Source organism: Zootoca vivipara, chromosome 7 (genome assembly GCF_963506605.1).
Source record: "Zootoca vivipara chromosome 7, rZooViv1.1, whole genome shotgun sequence".
In the NCBI taxonomy this organism is placed as follows: Eukaryota; Metazoa; Chordata; class Lepidosauria; order Squamata; family Lacertidae; genus Zootoca; species Zootoca vivipara.
This window is the reverse complement of record NC_083282.1, coordinates 92,757,426-92,773,952: the sequence shown is the minus strand read 5'-3', so window position 1 is coordinate 92,773,952 and position 16,527 is coordinate 92,757,426. Positions and strand designations below refer to the sequence as shown.

Genomic DNA, 16,527 nt, shown 5'->3' with positions numbered 1-16,527 from the left:
CCGCATGAGACGGGGCTTCGGAGACCTTCTCCGAAACTCCGTCCCATGCCGGCGCTGCGTGGTGAGGCGGCGGGGGGGGGGAGGAGCGCTTCTCTCCCCCCCCGCCTCGCCGCGCACCTCCCGCATGAGACGGGGCTTCGGAGAAGGTCTCCGAAGCCCCGTCCCATGTCGGCGCTGCCTGGTGAGGCGGCGGGGGGGGGAGTGCTTCTCCCCCCCCGCCTCACCGCGCACCTCCCGCATGAGACGGGGCTTCGGAGAAGGTCTCCGAAGCCCTGTCCCATGTCGGCGCTGCGTGGTGAGGCGGCGGGGGGGAGGAGTGCTTCTCCCCCCCCCCGCCGCCTCACCGCGCACCTCCCGCATGAGACGGGGCTTCGGAGACCTTCTCCGAAACTCCGTCCCATGCCGGCGCTGCGTGCCGAGGCGGCGGGGGGGGGGGAGGAGCGCTTCTCCCCCCCCACCGCCTCGCCGCGCACGCCAAGCCAGCCCCCGAGCCGAAGTGCGGCGCGACGGGTGCTTTTCGCCGTTTGCCTCCCCCTTCGCTCCGGGAAGGCAAACGGCGAAAAGCCCCCGCCGCGCCGCACTTCGGCTTGGGGACTGGCTTGGCGGCGGCGGGAAAAAGAGGAGGAATTCCTCCTCTTCTTCCCGCCGCCGCCAAGCCAAAGCCGGCTTCCCTCGCCGAGGAAGCGCCGTCCCATGCCGGAGGTGCGCGGCAAGGCTGCCGGGGGGAGCGCTTCTTTTCCCCGCCGCCTCGCCGTGCACCTCCAGCATGAGACTGGGCTTCGGAGCGGCGGTTGGCGGAGCGGCGGTTGGCCGTTGTCCCTCCGTCCAATCCCTGTGTCTCTGGGGTACATGCGCAGTACCCCAGGGACACACGGGACAGCTTGGACGCAGGGACAACTTGGACATTATTATATAGGATTATTATTATTATCCCTTAACCTTCTCTTCTCCAGGCTAAACGTGCCCAGCTCCCTAAGCCGTTCCACGTAAGGCATCGTTTCCAGGCCTTTGACCATTTTGGTTGCCCTCCTCTCCATCAACGGCGTCTCCAAATTTATTTACACGTCACTTGGGTAGACAGGCAAACTAATGCCAGTGTACTGGAAGAAGCAAAGATCACCAGTGTGGAAGCAATGTTTCTTCAACATCAACTTCGTTGGACTGGTCATGTTGTTCAGATGCCTGATTACCGCCTTCCAAAGCATCTACTCTATTCCAAACTTAAAAATGGAAATAGAGGTTTAAAGACTCTCTCAAGGCAAATCTTTAAAAATGTAGTATAAACACTGACAACTGGGAAACACTGGCCTGCGAGCGCTCCAGTTGGAGAACAGCCTTTACCAAAGGTGTCATGGGCTTTGAAGACGCTCAAACTCAGGACGCAAGGGAGAAACATGCTAAGAGGAAGGCACGCTTGGCAAATCCACACCTTGATCAACTCCTGCCTGGAAACCAATGTCCCCACTGTGGAAGGACGTGTGGATCGATCCAGAATTGGCCTCCACAGTCACTTACGGACTCATTGTTAAAACTGTGTTTATGGAAGACAATCTTACTTGGCTACGAGGGATCGTCAAAGAGTTTGACTGATTATTTGCAACTGTCTTTTCTGATGATTCCTTTATTCTATGAGATTTATGTTGTATCTGGGGTGTTCCGTTACGTTCTCGTTATTTATCATTTGTGAGGAGCTTTGTGATTCGTGTGAGTGAAAAGCGGCACAGAAATATAATAACCGAAACTAAAGAGGCAGATGTTGCACCATCAGTGCAGCATGGATAATACTACTTCCATGGAGGAGTCGTAATTATTTGAGACACTGACCCTCTTTGAACAGATAGGACTGGCTTTAATAGAATCTAATGCTGGAACATTTGCAGGCAGGGGTGCCAAGGAAAGCCCCTGCAGCAGTTCTTAGCAGGAAGGTTTAAAGACGCCGGACCGGGAGTAAGGCAGGCCGTTGGTTTTGGGTGTAGCTCAGCAAAGCAGGAGGGAAATTGGCTCCCAGATGCCTACAGGTGTGTGATCGAGGTGCATCATCCCAAGCTTGTTTCCAGCAACTACAGGGGGAAATCCTCGTCCGTGGGGATGTTGAGAACGATATCCATATCTGGGGGGCACCTGGAAGGAAAGTGCAAAGGGAAATCAGAGGAGAGGAAGCGCCAAGGTCTGAGGCAGAAAAGAGGGGCAGAAGAGGAGCAGCAAAACTGCCATGTCCCTTTGTCTCTTTCACAACATGGAAGTCTTCATGCAGCACAGTAAAAACTATGGAACTCACTCCCCCAGGAGGCAGTGATGGCCTGGGTGGCTTTGCTGCTCCAGAGAAGCGGACACGGAGCAATGGATTCAAACTTCAAGAAAGAAGATTCCACCTAAACATTAGGAAGAACTTCCTGACAGTAAGAGCTGTTCAGCAGTGGAATTTGCTGCCAAGGAGTGTGGTGGAGTCTCCTTCTTTGGAGGTCTTTAAGCGGAGGCTTGACAGGCATATGTCAAGAATGCTTTGATGGGGTTTCCTGCTTGGCAGGGGGTTGGACTGGGTGGCCCTTGTGGTCTCTTCCAACTCTATGATTCTATGATTTAGAAGAGGATCAGACAAGACTGTGAGGGAGGAGAGGGCTCTTGAAGGCGACTAGTTAGGGCTGGGCGATATATCGATATACCATCCTAAACTGGTTTGAAGTCCATATTGTGATATCGGTTTCATAATTTCAGACCTGGCAACACATGCAAAAATCACTATGTGGGGGGAAACCGTGAAGCCAGCCGATGCTTCTCTCAATTCCTGCAGCAACTCTGTTGGCTCAGCTCTCCCCTGCCTCATGCAGGGGGGCAGCGAATCACAATAGCAGGTGCCGGCAAAAATCACGATGCAGGAAAAGCCATGAAGCCAGCCAATGTCTCTACTTAGCTCCACCTTATTTCAGACATGGTGATTTTTGTTATATAGCAAGGTTTAGCTGGTGATCTATCATGTTGCTGGAAACCAGGTATTGCCCAGTCCTAGACTACCCTGTTTCTCCTAAAATGAGACATACCCATAAAATAAGCCATAGCAGGATTTCTAAGCATTTGCGCAATATAAGCCACGCCCCGAAAATAAGACCTAGTGATAGGCGCAGTTCTGAAGGGTCCCAAGGAAGAGGCAAGACTGGACGCGTAATAAAAAATAAGACATCCCCTGAAAATAAACCACTGTGGGGTTTTTTTTAAAGGAAAAATAAATATAAGACGGTGTCTTATTTTCAGAGAAACACGGTAGGATCTGCTTATGTCCTTATGATTGGCAGCAGGAAGCCAATCATTGCCTAAAAACAGGGTCCCACAAAAGACTATGAAGCTGCAGGCTCACCTACTTTCCCTCTCTCTCTCTCTCTCTCTCTCTCTCACACACACACACACACACACACACACACACCAGGGCTCACTCAGCGTGAAAGCATGGCCCAAAGTGCCCCCAGAAAATGCTGCTGCTTGGGACACAGGCTGAGGGACCTACTTGGGTCTACGGAGGAGGACGTCTGTAAAGATCACTTCCCGTGGATCCCCAGTGGAGTGATGGAGCAATATGAGGTTCTTGTGCAACGCAGTGACGTCTTTCACCAATCCATCAATTACCTGAAAGGAGAAAGAAGCAAGTCAGGGAGATGGGGGAAATGGGTTCTAGCCCACGAAAGGTGATGCCATAACAAGCCCACGACTCACTGAGGTGCCGCAAGACTTCTTGCTGCTGTTATAACAACTCCTGCCCTCACAGCCCGGCCCCAAACACTTCCCATTCCCCTGCTCCAAATGGCCTTCCCCCTCCATGGAGTTTTAAACACGTTGGGCTTCCAGATCAGAAGTTTACCACTTACTCACAGGTAACTCTGAGGGTGCCCTATTGCTGCTTCCGCAGAGTTGTAGAGAAAACCTCTGCCCGAGTTTAGCTACCACCATCAGGTCGAGCCGGAGATGTAGAAGGCTCTCTCCATATGATGATCCAATTATTTTAGATCCACTTTCAATCTACACTTGGCTCAGCATCTCAGCCTACAATCCACCGGGGGGGGGGATTCACGTTCATTGTGAAAGATAGAACTCCCTCCCAAGGCGCCTCCATGCCAAGGCCCAGCCTCCTCTCATTCCAGCTCCAGTTGTGAGATCGTTCCCCAGGGTTGTTGGAAGTAACGACCAGTCTGGGTGGAGTAACGGCCAGGAACGCCAAGCCCTTTCTCAGGACTCAGTCCACCTTGGAAGATGCTGGAATCTCCCTTCACTAGTTGGACGGTCATCTGTGACAGATTCTTTAGCGGCGATTCTTGCATTGCAGGGGGTTGGAGGAGATGGCCCTTGGGGGTGTCTTCCGACTCCACAATTCTATGACAAGGAGTGGTGGGAGGAACCAGCTGGGGAACACTCAAGGGAGACACCCCCCCCCCAAGGAGGAAGGCTCAGAGCCCAGAGATTGCTGGTGGGACACTGAGGAGAGGTGAGAGGGAGAAGATTGGGAGAAGGGTTGGATGCTGAAGGAGCAACAGGGTTTTGTGAGCAGGGAGAGCAGGTAACGGAGAGCAGTTCAGACTCTGAGGCTGAAGCGGGGGGGGGGGGGGGGCGGAGATCAAGAGATTGCTGAAGAATCCAGGGATGTTTCCCTCCCCTGCTGAGACAAGCTCTCCCCTCCCAACCCTGTCTGCAAGAGTACACAGGATAATGAGACGGGCAAGACAGAGGCCAAAGTTGCGCAGATGCAGTGTGGGGCTGCTGGGGAAACATCTGGGAGAGGAGGAGCCTTAGAAAGGGTGGAAAGCAGGGGCCGTCAGTCCTGCTCTGGGAAAGGTTGCTGAGTTTTATGTTCATTTCCTTGAATAAAAAGTTAACTTCGCTGGCAACTGGCTCTGCTTCTTCGTGCTGACCTGTGTCTGCCTCCAGCCCTGACACCCCTGCCCAGACATTTGCAGAATTCCCCACTGAGCCATTTGCTGCCGTCCCCAAGCCTCTTGCCTCCTTTTGTTTGGCTATTTGGATTCTCAGCACCAAATTGTTCTTATCCATCTGGTGAAGGCCATCCTGGTATTCCATCAGTTTCTTCTGCACAGAGAAAGGGGGAAATGCAATTTAGAAGCAAAGATGGACAAAGGATCCTGGAAGGCAACAACAGGGTACCTGGAACCCCCCGGAAGGTGTGAGTTCCCAGGGGACAGTTCGACAGATTGCTTTGCCAAGCCGCAGGCTGTGGCTCAATTGACACTCAAGCTAACATTTTTCAGAGGGCATGAATCTCCCTGTCAAAGATGGGGGGGGGGGGATGAGACGACGACTATTCCTGCTGCACTTTCTGCTCCAGTAGACAGAAGAGCATTTCCCAGACATTTTTAACTACATATACATATATGTACGCAGTTGCCTTATCTTGCATCGGGTCATCGGTGGATCTAGGCCAGTACTCTCTGGGCCTGGTGGCGGCCCAAACAGAAACGGCCTGTGAAAACTGTGGTCAGATCCCCCGACGTTCTGCTTTTTACTTAGAAGCATCTGCTAAGGTTTGTGGGTTTGTTTGCAGCAGCGACACTGGGGAAGGGAGGGTTTGAGAGCCTTCGCTCAAAGGCGGAGCATGTGCTCTGCGTGTGAAAGGTCCCAGGTCAATCTCAAAGTAGGGTTGTGCCCTGTCTGAAAACCTCAAGATAACTGCCTGTCAGAGGAAGACCACAAGGAGCAAGATGGGCCAATGGTCTAACTGGGTTGCAGGGAGTCCTCTTCCCTCTCGCTTGCTGCTGCCACACCTGTTGGCTCCGCCAACCTGTCTTGGCCCCTGTGGGCCCTGTACTGGAAACTCCCCAATGTAGGGAAATAATTTACAAAAATGCCCTCAAGGAAAACCTGCAACTTTGCTTTTTCCTGCCATGGTAACAAGCTTGTAGCCCAGGAGAAGATCTCTCCGGCTAAGGGAGGAAGCCTGGACACATGGCATGGAGAGTAGAAAACCCCACCCAGACCCATCCACTGGGCAATAATAATAATAATAATAATAATAAATTTTTATTTATACCCCGCCCTCCCCAGTCAAAAACCGGGCTCAGGGCGGCTCACACTAACAAAACCACAATAAAACATAAAAACAATTAATTAAAATACAGATTAAAATACAGTACAGTATTAAAATTTAAAATGCAGCCTTATGTCAAGTAGTCCATGAATCCAGGCCATGAGGAAGGAAAGCACAGGGGTCAGGCTAAGTCCAATCCAAAGGACAGGCGGAACAGCTCTGTCTTGCAGGCCCTGCGGAAAGATGACAAATCCCGCAGGGCCCTGGTCTCCTGGGAAAGAGCATTCCACCAAGTTGGGGCCAATACTGAAAAGGCCCTGGCTCTAGTAGAGGCCAATCTAGCCACCTTATGGCTCGGGATCTCCAAAGTATTGTTGTTTGTGGACCTTAAGGTCCTCCGCGGGGCATACCAGGAGAGGCGGTCCCATAGGTACGAGGGTCCCAAGCCGCATAGGGCTTTAAAGGTCAAAACCAGCACCTTAAACCTGATCCTGTACTCCACCGGGAGCCAGTGCAGCTGGTAAAGCACTGGATGAATGTGATCCCACGGCCGGGACCCCGTAAGGAGCCTCGCCGCGGCATTCTACACCCGCTGGGGTTTCTGGGTCAGTTTTAAGGGCAGCCCCACGTAGAGCAAGTTACAATAATCAAGCCTGGAGGTGACCATCGCATGGATCACTGTGGCCAGATCAGGGCGAGAGAGGTAAGGGACCAACTGCTTAATACGGCGGAGATGGAAAAATGCCACCTTTGCTGTGGATGCAACCTGCGCCTCCATGGAAAGGGAGGCGTTGAAGGTTACACCCAAACTCTTGACAGAAGGTGCTGGCACTAATTGAGCCCCTGCAAGACAACCAGCCCTGCCCCACATACCTCTGTAACGTGCTGCAAATAGCGCTCCCGCTCCGCTCGCGCCTTCGTTGCCATACTTTCCAGGTACTTTTTGAACATATCCTCCATTTCCTCCAGCTCGTCCTGGGGATGGCAAAGCAGGAGAATGGATTAAACCGGTACCCAAGGGCTCTTTGCTGCCAGCCCCGTGCCCAAGAAGACAAGGCAGAGGCCAGCAAGGGCTCCCCCCGGCTCACCTGTTGCTCTTCGTTCAGGTTTCGGACGCTGCGCATCAGAGAAGCTATCTGGACGGCTTTCACCGGGTACTCCTTGTCCATGTAGGTTTTCAGGATGTTCAGCTCCTCCTGGAGGACGTGCACTTTGGCCTGCATGCGTTTCATCTCCTGATCCAGTTCTGGGGTGGGAGGAAGACGGCAAGGCAAGAGGAAGAAGATAAGGGCAAGCATCTATTTATTTATTATTTCCATACTGCTTTATATTTTTAAGAAAAAAATCTCAAAACGGTTTACACCACATTAAAACGTCAAAGAAAGCAATCCAGAAGAAAGCATTACTGCAGAAAGTCAAATATAAAGTATACAGTCAAAGCAACATAATTAACTAAAATATTCTAAATGAGGTCAAATATAAAATGCACATTTAAGACAGCAGAATTACGGTAACAAGAGAATAAAACATTCCTCTTCTCCCAGGCCTGTGGCTAATTAAAACAATCTATGGTATTTGAAACTGTGTGTGTAGAGGGGTATTGTTTGTATTTGTTACTATGATTTGTATTTTTCTGTTTTCTGACAAATTTCTTTCTCTGCTTTCCTTTGGACCCCATCAGCGAGGACAAGAGGGAGGGGTTTGCGGTCTAGGCGGCCCAGGACCTCCATAGACACTGCCCAGGCTTGTGTTCCAGCAGCTCACGTCAGTGCTGCTAACACAGATGTTTGACTTCACCCCCAGAGGCGCACTCCATTGTCTCTTGAGGTAGACGCATGCAAACAACAAATCCCCTTGGTCCCTCCACTTCTATGGAAGCTAGTCTGGATTGCCAATGCATTTCCTGAGGTTCTCGTACCTGTATGTTCCACCCCTTTTGTAATGGGAGGCAACAGACAGGGGAACACAATCTGAATGTGTCGGGCAAGCTAACTTTCCACTACAACTAAATCCAAAGATCTTCTTGAGTTTACTGGCTTAGGGTTCCTTCTCTGTCCCACCCAGCTGAGAGCAGGCAGGGTGTCTGAGATCGCGTGTTGCTTACTTCCCAAATTCTTCTCCACCATTTTCTCTGCTGCCGCAAGATCCGCTTTTGCTACACCAACCTGGTTCTGACTTGAGTCCCGAAGAGTTCGGATGACTGTCTGCAGAGACAAGAGCAAAAGGCAGCAGTTCTTGGGACTACCAAGAACCAAAACTAGTTCATGAACCGCTTGCGGCTCCTGGTTTGTACAGAAAAGTCCATTGGGAAGGAATCCAAAAGGATCCCTCCAAACTGGGTGGCTGGGGATTAGAATAGCCATGTGAGCAAGTGTCAAGCAATGCAGGTTGGGACAAAAATATCCTAACTTCCCATAGGCACTCCTGGAGTCTGAACTAGTGGTGACTGGCCAGGGAAAGCACCTGGGAGTCATAGTGGAAAGCTTGATAAAAATGACAACCCCAGTTTGCAGCAGCTGGGAGAAAAGTCAAAATCTATGTTGGGGTTGTTGGGAAAGGGACTGAAAATAAAACTGCCAATATCATAATGCCAATATCTATGGTGCACAATGTAAATTGGATTTTATAATACTTCAGAGCGAATAACACAAAATATTTAAAACATGCACAGCATTCGGGATTAACCCTCACTGTGCTCAGTGGGGATTACTGCCTAGTAAGCGTGGTAAGGATTGCAAGAAAAATGGTTGAACTGCTTATCCAACGATTTCGGTCGCAACCGTGGTGCATAAGATTGCACTAAGATTGCTTTCCATAGCGATAGGTTTCACTGCCTCAGAATGCTTGTGAATGTTCCATGACATCACAGCAGGCTGGCTAATAAACTGCGGGCGGGCCATTTATAATCTAATTGTATGAACTTCAACCGCTCCTGGATATATGGGAAGAGCTGTTAAGTCAGTGGCAGAGAACATGCTTCACTTGCAAAAAGTTTCATATTTAACTCCTTGTCTGGGAAAGATTCCTACCTGAAACCCTGGGAAGTCACCGCTAGTCAAGACAATTCTGTGCTAGATGGACCATTGCAGCGGGCTGGACTAGATGGCCCTTGGGTGTCCTCTCTAAATTTACTATACTATGATTCTATGACCAATACTCTGACTCATTATCAGGCAGCTTCCTACGTTTCTAGAAGCATAGAGAAGCCGCTTGGTTCAAGCAAGGGGCTGGGATTCAGGAGCTTCCCTTCCATGCCAATTATCGCCTGGTACAGCCACATGGCCCTGACACAGAGCGATTCAGCTGACTGAGGCAGCTTCCTGACTATGCCAGCCTTACCCGAAACATGTCGTACTGCTGGAGAAGTCCCCTGGCCTGGATGACAGTGTCGGCATCCATCTCCTTGATCTCCTCCATCAGCGCCCGGTTTTTCTCCAGGAGAAAGTTGGAATGGCGTTTTATTTCTTCCAAGCTGTGTGTCTTGTGCTTGATAAACCGCTGGGAAATTTTTGGGAAGGAAGGGGTTACCAAGCAGCTCACCTCTTCTTAAAAGGTAAAGGTAAAGGGACCCCTGGGCATTATTGGCCGAGGGAGCCGGCATACAGCTTCCAGGTCTTGTGGCCAGCATGACTAAGCCGCTTCTGACGAACCAGAGCAGCACACGGAAATGCCGTTTACCTTCCCGCTGTAGCGGTACCTATTTATCTACTTGCACTTTGACATGCTTTCGAAGTGCTAGGTTGGCAGGAGCTGGAACCAAGCAACGGGTAACGCCACCCAAAACCAGAGGATGCCAACAGTCCTAGAACGCTGCAGCCCCGCGGCTACTTCTCCTCCCACGCCCTTTTGCACTGTTATGGAAATTGCACAACTGGTTCCCATCGCCAAATTGGGAGTTTCTGGTCAAAAAAGCAGAAATCTGGGCAACACCCCAAAGCTTTTACCAGACTACATGGAGTCCTGTGTCCAGCTCTGGGCACCGCAGTTTCAGAAGGATATTGACAAGCTGGAAGGTGTGCAGAGGAGGGCAACCAAGATGGTCAAGGGTCTGGAAACCAAGCCTGATGAGGAACAGTTGAGGGAGTTGGGTATGTTTAGCCTGGAAAAGAGGAGGCTGAGAGGAAATAGGATAGCCATCTTCAAATATCTGATGGGCTGTCACATGGAAGATGGAACAAGCTTGTTTTCTGCTGCTCTGGGGGGGTAGGCCCTGAAGCAATGGATTGAAATTATAAGGAAGGAGATTCCAACTAAAGATTACAAAGAACTTTCTGAGGGTTAGAGCTGTTCGACAGTGGAACGGTCTCCCTCGAAGGTGGCGGACTCTTTTTCACTGGAGATTTCTAAGCAGAGGCTTGATGTCCATCTGCTATGGGTTTCTTAGTTGTGCTTCCTGCGTTGCAGGGAGTTGCAGCAGATGACCCTCAGGGGTCCCTTCTAACTCAAAAATTCTATGTTTCTGGACCATCCCTACATCTGTATCAACAGCACCCGATGCCACAGTTTTAACGCAGGATATCGCCTTATGTACCTGAATGATTTTGATATTCTCCATTCTCTTGGCCCGGATCATTTCCTTTGTCATATTTAGATTCCAAGTGGACTTCTGCCTCAGAGGGGGCATCATTCTCACAACCGCTTTTGCAGTCGTTGCCCATTCTGAAACAGAAAAGTGGCAATAATTCATTTTGGGTAAAGCACCCAGTTTACAGCTGCTGGGGACAACATGGCAGAGAACGGGAGAATGTGCTAAAAGTTTATCCAGCCCAGAAGAGTTTGGGGGTAGCAACCATCTCCTCCTCCTCCTCCTCCTCCTCCTCCTCCTCCTCCTCCTCCTCCTCCTCTCGGGTGCCGGAGTCCAGGCACACAAGCAAAACCTTTCCCAACCTATTTTCTTCTCTTTCGGCTTTTCTGGAGAACTGACACCCCCATCCTTCTTCAAGTCCTTTGGTGCCGAAATTGGAGGCATGTTTAATTTCAGTGCGGACTTCTGTGCCACATTGCTTCTTTGCCATTTGCTGTAATCCTAAAGGCAACACAAGAAAGGCACAGGCTCATATGGAGGAAGCAGACAATATTCAGCAGAAGAACACCCTTTAAGACAAAAAACAAACAAACAAACAAGGCCCTAAAAGCAAACGTATCCCTGGGCATGTGCAGAGTGCCTTTCTGTTTGTGAAGCAAACGGTTCCTTGCCTGTCTGAAGAGTGTAATCTAGTGTTCCGCCCCTCAGCCTATTCCCCATTAATGGCAGGGGACCCATAAACAGGGCCGGCCCTATGGCCAGGCTGGGTGGCGCAGGGCACTACGGCGCCGGCCCGCCAGGAGGGCGCCACGAGCTGCGCCCGCCCGCTGGCCGGCCGGTCCGCTGCGCAGCTGCGCCCACGGCAACCACGCTGTGCGTGCCCGCCCGCCGTGCAGCAGCGCCTGTGGCAGCCGCGCTGCGCCCACCCGCCCACTGCGCTGGGAAACGGGGTGGGAGGGCGCCGGAGGGATCCGGTGCACCACGGCGCCAGGGGCGCTTAAGACGGCCCTGCCCACAAAGGCTCCACTACTTTTCACAAACAGCCGGTAGTCATTCAACTGGGAGAGAGCTCAAACTCTACTCAGGGAGACCAACACATGCAGTGACCTACTGGTTATATAGGGGATAAGGTGATCTCTCAAACAACTGGGGCCTGAGCTGCATAGGACCTTATAGGTTCATATCAGCACCTTGAATGTTTCTATGCCACCAATCTTATGCAGGCAATAAAGAAATCATCTTTCTGCAGTTTCCAATTCTAATTTTTTTTATTGTGTACAGATATTCTTGCAAAATGCTTTGATATCTATTTTATTTATGTACTTATTAAATTTGTATACCGCCTTTCATCCGAAGATCCCAGGGTGGTTGATAACAGAAGACAAAATGAGAATTCAAAAGACATAATAAAACAAAAACAAAATACGTAATAAAACAAACCAATAATCGCTCTCCCACAAACACATTTAATAGAGTATTCTATGATATAACTGTATGCTTTTATATGTACTGTATACGTAAATACATTCGGGGAAGAAAGAAGTGTGGGCAAACTGAATTTAGTTGTTTTATCATTATTTATTGGGCTAATTAGTCGCTTTGTTTACACAATGCAAATTCACAGCGACTTACAATATAGTTGCCGTACTGTTTTGTAAAATTGGCCCCTCCCCACTTTCTGGGACTCACAGTTTTTCTTATGGAGCTGATGAGGCTCGTAGGGAAGATCGTTGGACTCTGGAAAGCCATCTTTTGAGCCCGTGAGTAGGAGCGCTGCAGAGGGTGAGAAACACTTGATAAATGGGAACACAAAGAGAGGCCTGTTCAACTTCACACCTGCCCAATTCCTTTGAAACATACAGTACTTGGTCTTCTTAAAATGGAACACTTCTCGCTCATCAAGTAAAGCAGTGGTTTTCAACCAGTGTGCCGTGGCACCCTGGGGTGCCTTGAAAGACGGTCAGGGGTGCCACAGGAAATACTTGCCTCTGTCCCTCTTTCCTTCTCTTCCTCCTCTGTCACCTCCCAAAGGCTTTCACAGCTGTACAAAACTGGGTCAAAAATATGTTGGAAATGTAAGGAAAAAGAAGGTACTTTGTATCATATGTGGTGGGAATGTAGAGAAGTTAAAATGTTTTGGGAGATGACTTACAGAAGCATTTTTGTTAGGGATTTTAGGAAAAAAACCTGCCAAGGAAAACAAAGAACTTATTTATGTATGCTACAACAGCGGCAAGATGGCACAAAGATGGAAGACTGACGAAATCCCAACGAAAGAACAATGGCAAGAAAGACTGATGAGTTATGCGGAATTGGCTAAGTTAACATACAAACTACGGGAGAAGGAGAACCATGACTTTAAGGAAGAATGGGAACTTTTTACAAATTATTTAAAAAGACAACAGAAAGATTTGGACTCCTTGACAGGTTTTGAATAAACATCCACAACTTTATAGCAAAATAGATGATAGATGACAGATAAGGTAATGGTACAAATTTATAACATGCAGAGAACAATATGTATAAACAAACCAGAGAGGGGAGCTGGGGAAATGTCCATGGAGGGTGAGAGAGGGAGGGGTTGGAGGGGATAAAGGGGGGGGAAGATGTGATTGGATATATTGATTGTTGAATTGTTTTGGTAAATTTGTTTTAATAAAAAATATTTTTAAAAAAAGAAATGAAGACGGTGAGAATTTAAAAGAGGGCTGGACATTATATACAGAGAATAAGTGTAACAGACTGAAGGGGGGGGAACGAATTTGGGGCAATGCAAGGTAATGGAAATAATTTAGTAGGATAAGAAAACTCAGTCAAAAAGATGACAGATAGGAAACCAGAGAAAGAGGGGGAGTTAAAAGTGAGGCTCATAAGAGTCAATTAAATTGGAGAAACAAGCTATGTTACTATTATTATTTACAGAAATCTGCCTGGTACTTATGTTATCTTTTCTCTCTCTCTCTTCTTACTGCCATGTGTTTGACTGTAACATACTATGCATTGGCGATATGATAAAACAGGAAAGCTAATCCTATATAATAATGTCCAAGATGTCCCTGCGTCCAAGCTGTCCCGTGTGTCCCTGGGTCACTGCGCATGTGCCCCAGGGATACAGGGATTGGACGGAGGGACAACGGCCAACCGCCGCTCCGCCAACCGCCGCTCCGAAGCCCAGTCTCTTGCTGGAGGTGCGCGGCGAGGCGGCGGGGGAAAGAAGCGCTCCCCCCGGCAGCCTTGCCGCGCACCTCCGGCATGGGACGGCGCTTCCTCGGCCGAAGCGGCAGCGGGTGCCGAGGGAAGCCGGCTTTGGCTTGGCGGCGGCGGGAAGAAGAGGAATTCCTCCTCTTTTTCCCGCCGCCGCCAAGCCAGTCCCCAAGCCGAAGTGCGGCGCGGCGGGGGCTTTTCGCTGTTTGACTTCCCGGAGTGAAGGGGGAGGCAAACGGCGAAAAGCACCCGCCGCGCCGCACTTCGGCTCGGGGACTGGCTTGGCAGCGGCGGGAAGAAGGGGAGGAATTCCTCCCCTTCTTCCCGCCGCCGCCAAGCCAGTCCCGGACCCGAAGTATGGCGTGGCGGGGTTTTTCGCTGTTTGCCTCCCCCTGGGGGGAAGGCAAACGGTGAGAAGCCCCCGCTGCGGGGTTGCCGGCTCTGTCGGGTGGGGGGGAGGGAGAAGCAGAAGATCTGATCGGTCTTCGGCTTCTCCCTTCCCCTGCCCAACAGAGCCGGCATTTGGCTCTGTCAGGTGGAGGAAGGGAGAAGCAGAGGATCGGATTGCTTCTCCCTCCCCCCACCCGACAGAGCCGGCAACCCCGGGATCTGTGCTTTCTGTCGTCGGTGGTGGGAGGGGAACGAACGGAGAGAAAGGGCTGCTTTCTCTCCGTTCGTTCCTCTCCCCTCACCACCAACAGAAAGGGCTGTCGGCGGCGGAGGGAGAGGAAGGAAGGAGGAGAAAGGGCTGCTTTCTCCTCCTTTGTTCCTGTCCCTCTGCCGCCGACAGCAAGGACAGGTCCGCGGCGAGGCGGGTGTGTGTGTGAGAAGCGCTCCTCCCCCCCGCCGCCTTGGCACGCAGCGCCGGCATGGGACGGAGTTTCGGAGAAGATCTCCCGCCCCCCCCCCCTCGCCGGGCACCTCCCGCATGAGACGGGGCTTTGGAGACCTCCGAAGCTCCGTCCCATGCCGGCGCTGCACGAGAGCAGCGTTCTAGCGCCCGTTTCTAAACGGGCTGAATTCCACTAGTCCTATATAATAATGTCCATGTTGTCCCTGCGTCCAGATGTCCCGTGTGTCCCTGGGTCACTGCGCATGTGCCCCAGGGATTGGACAGCAGAGACTGCGCGCGCGCACTCTCCCCCCACTCTGCCTCCTCCAACCGCCGCTCCCGCCGGGGTGGAGGCCGGCGAAGGCCTCCTCACAACCCTCCCTGGCTGTGAGGAGCGGCGGTTGGAGGAGGCGGGGGGGGGAGAGTGCGTGCGTCCTTCCTGTCGGCGGCTGGGGGAGAGGAAGGAAGGAGGAGAAAGCGCCGCTTTCTCCTCCTCCGTTCCTGTCCCCCTGCCGCCGACAGCAAGGACGGGTCCCAGGGTTCGGAGAAGCGCTTGCGCAAGCGCTTCTCCGAACCCTGGGATGTCTGCTTCCTGTCGGCGGCTGCGGGAGAGGAACGGAGAAGGAGAAAGCAGCGCTTTCTCCTCCTCCGTTCCTGTCCCCCTGCCGCCGACAGGAAGGACGGGTCCCAGGGTTCGGAGAAGCGCTGCGCAAGCGCTTCTCCGAACCCCAGGATTCTAGCGCCCGTTATTGAACGGGCTGAAAACCACTAGTAATAATAATAATGATGATGATGATGATGATGACAACAAGAAGTACCAAAGAAAGAAGAGGGGCAGGGTGAAAATGATGGACTTTGCAGAACTGGCGAAGCTGATGGGGAAAATCCGAAACCGGCACGGTCAAGTATTCCAAAAAGACTGGAGTAAATTTATAGGATATTTGAAATATCATTGTAAGCCATTAACAACACTAGCAGGGTGATTTGAAGACTTGTAATGAGGTTTTTTTTTCGTTTTACCTTTCTACACTTATTTCAACTTTGAGGTATTTTGTGATTAGTTTTATTAGAACCGGAAAATATATGAAATGCTGTGATATAGGGTAAAGGTTAGTTTTGAAAGCCAAGAGGCGGGAGGGAAGGAAGTCGGCAGGCTCTAAAGAGCGAAAGAAGTAAAGATGTCCCCTTGCGGGAGCAACGAAATTAATGGATAATAATGATGTGATTATATATGTTCAAAGGGGAAAGTAATAAAAATTATTTTAATAAATAATGGTGATGATGATAATAACAACAACAATATTGAATGGTCCTTCTCGGGAGAGAGGCGGACCCGTTGTTGACCTGCCGGGCTCCAGTCATGTGTCCCGCCAGCGCCGCCCCCCTTCAGGGATAGACTGCCCCTGGCCAGGGAGGCTCCACGCGGCCTTTACCTGCTGCCGCTCCCCGTCGCGCTTTTCCCGAGTCTCCTGCGTCTCCTAGCAACCGGGGAAGGCCCCCGCCCTCCGGCGCGGCCGCCCGTCTCCATGGCGACCGAGGGAAGTACGGAAGCCGAGCCGGGGTGGGTGAGTGAGCCTAGCGGGGGAACCGTCCGCAAAGTACCCTATGCTCTCGGAAGCGTTGCGCAGCCTAAAGAGCCACCGGAGTGGAAAGGATCTCCTCCTCCTCCCTGCCAGCAACCATTTGGAAACATTTAACGATGTATCTGAGATTTCGGCTTCCCCCTTTCGCCCTGCCCGAAGAATTCTCCGCCTCTTGGGATTGGGTACTTTAAGGACGATCCCTGGAGGTAAGGCAGGCCCCGCCCCGGCAGTGGCCACGCCTCCGCCCTCCAGCATTCCGCGCATGCGCGACCGCCCTTTCACACACGTGCGCCTCTCGGGATGGTGCGGCAGTTTGTCGACGCTGCAAAAGCGCCTTATTTTATGGTTGGTTTGTCTA

General features: G+C 51.2%; 1 protein-coding gene across 1 annotated transcript; it reads right to left on the bottom strand.

Moving 5' to 3' along the window:
• Positions 1–1,837: 1,837 nt before the first annotated feature.
• On the bottom strand, positions 1,838–16,094 carry C7H20orf96 (chromosome 7 C20orf96 homolog). The gene is made up of 11 exons (XM_035123271.2): positions 16,020–16,094; positions 12,240–12,323; positions 10,913–11,051; positions 10,557–10,684; positions 9,365–9,523; positions 8,130–8,229; positions 7,114–7,271; positions 6,899–7,000; positions 4,984–5,070; positions 3,500–3,618; positions 1,838–2,121 (listed from the first exon to the last, which is right to left on the bottom strand). The coding sequence occupies exons 2-11, from the start codon at positions 12,297–12,299 to the stop codon at positions 2,061–2,063; spliced, it is 1,113 nt and encodes a 370-aa protein (XP_034979162.2). The 5' UTR covers positions 12,300–12,323; positions 16,020–16,094; the 3' UTR covers positions 1,838–2,060.
• Positions 16,095–16,527: the final 433 nt, after the last annotated feature.

Bases quoted from the DNA above. Each gene is read 5' to 3' on its own strand.
- C7H20orf96 (XM_035123271.2), bottom strand. From the start codon at position 12,299: ATGGCTTTCCAGAGTCCAACGATCTTCCCTACGAGCCTCATCAGCTCC. The intron at 11,052-12,239 runs GTGAGTCCCAGA...TGTTGCCTTTAG, and splicing joins TCAGCTCCATAAGAAAAACT to GATTACAGCAAATGGCAAAG. The intron at 5,071-6,898 runs GTATGTGGGGCA...TTCTCTGTGCAG, and splicing joins ATTTGCAGCACGTTACAGAG to AAGAAACTGATGGAATACCA.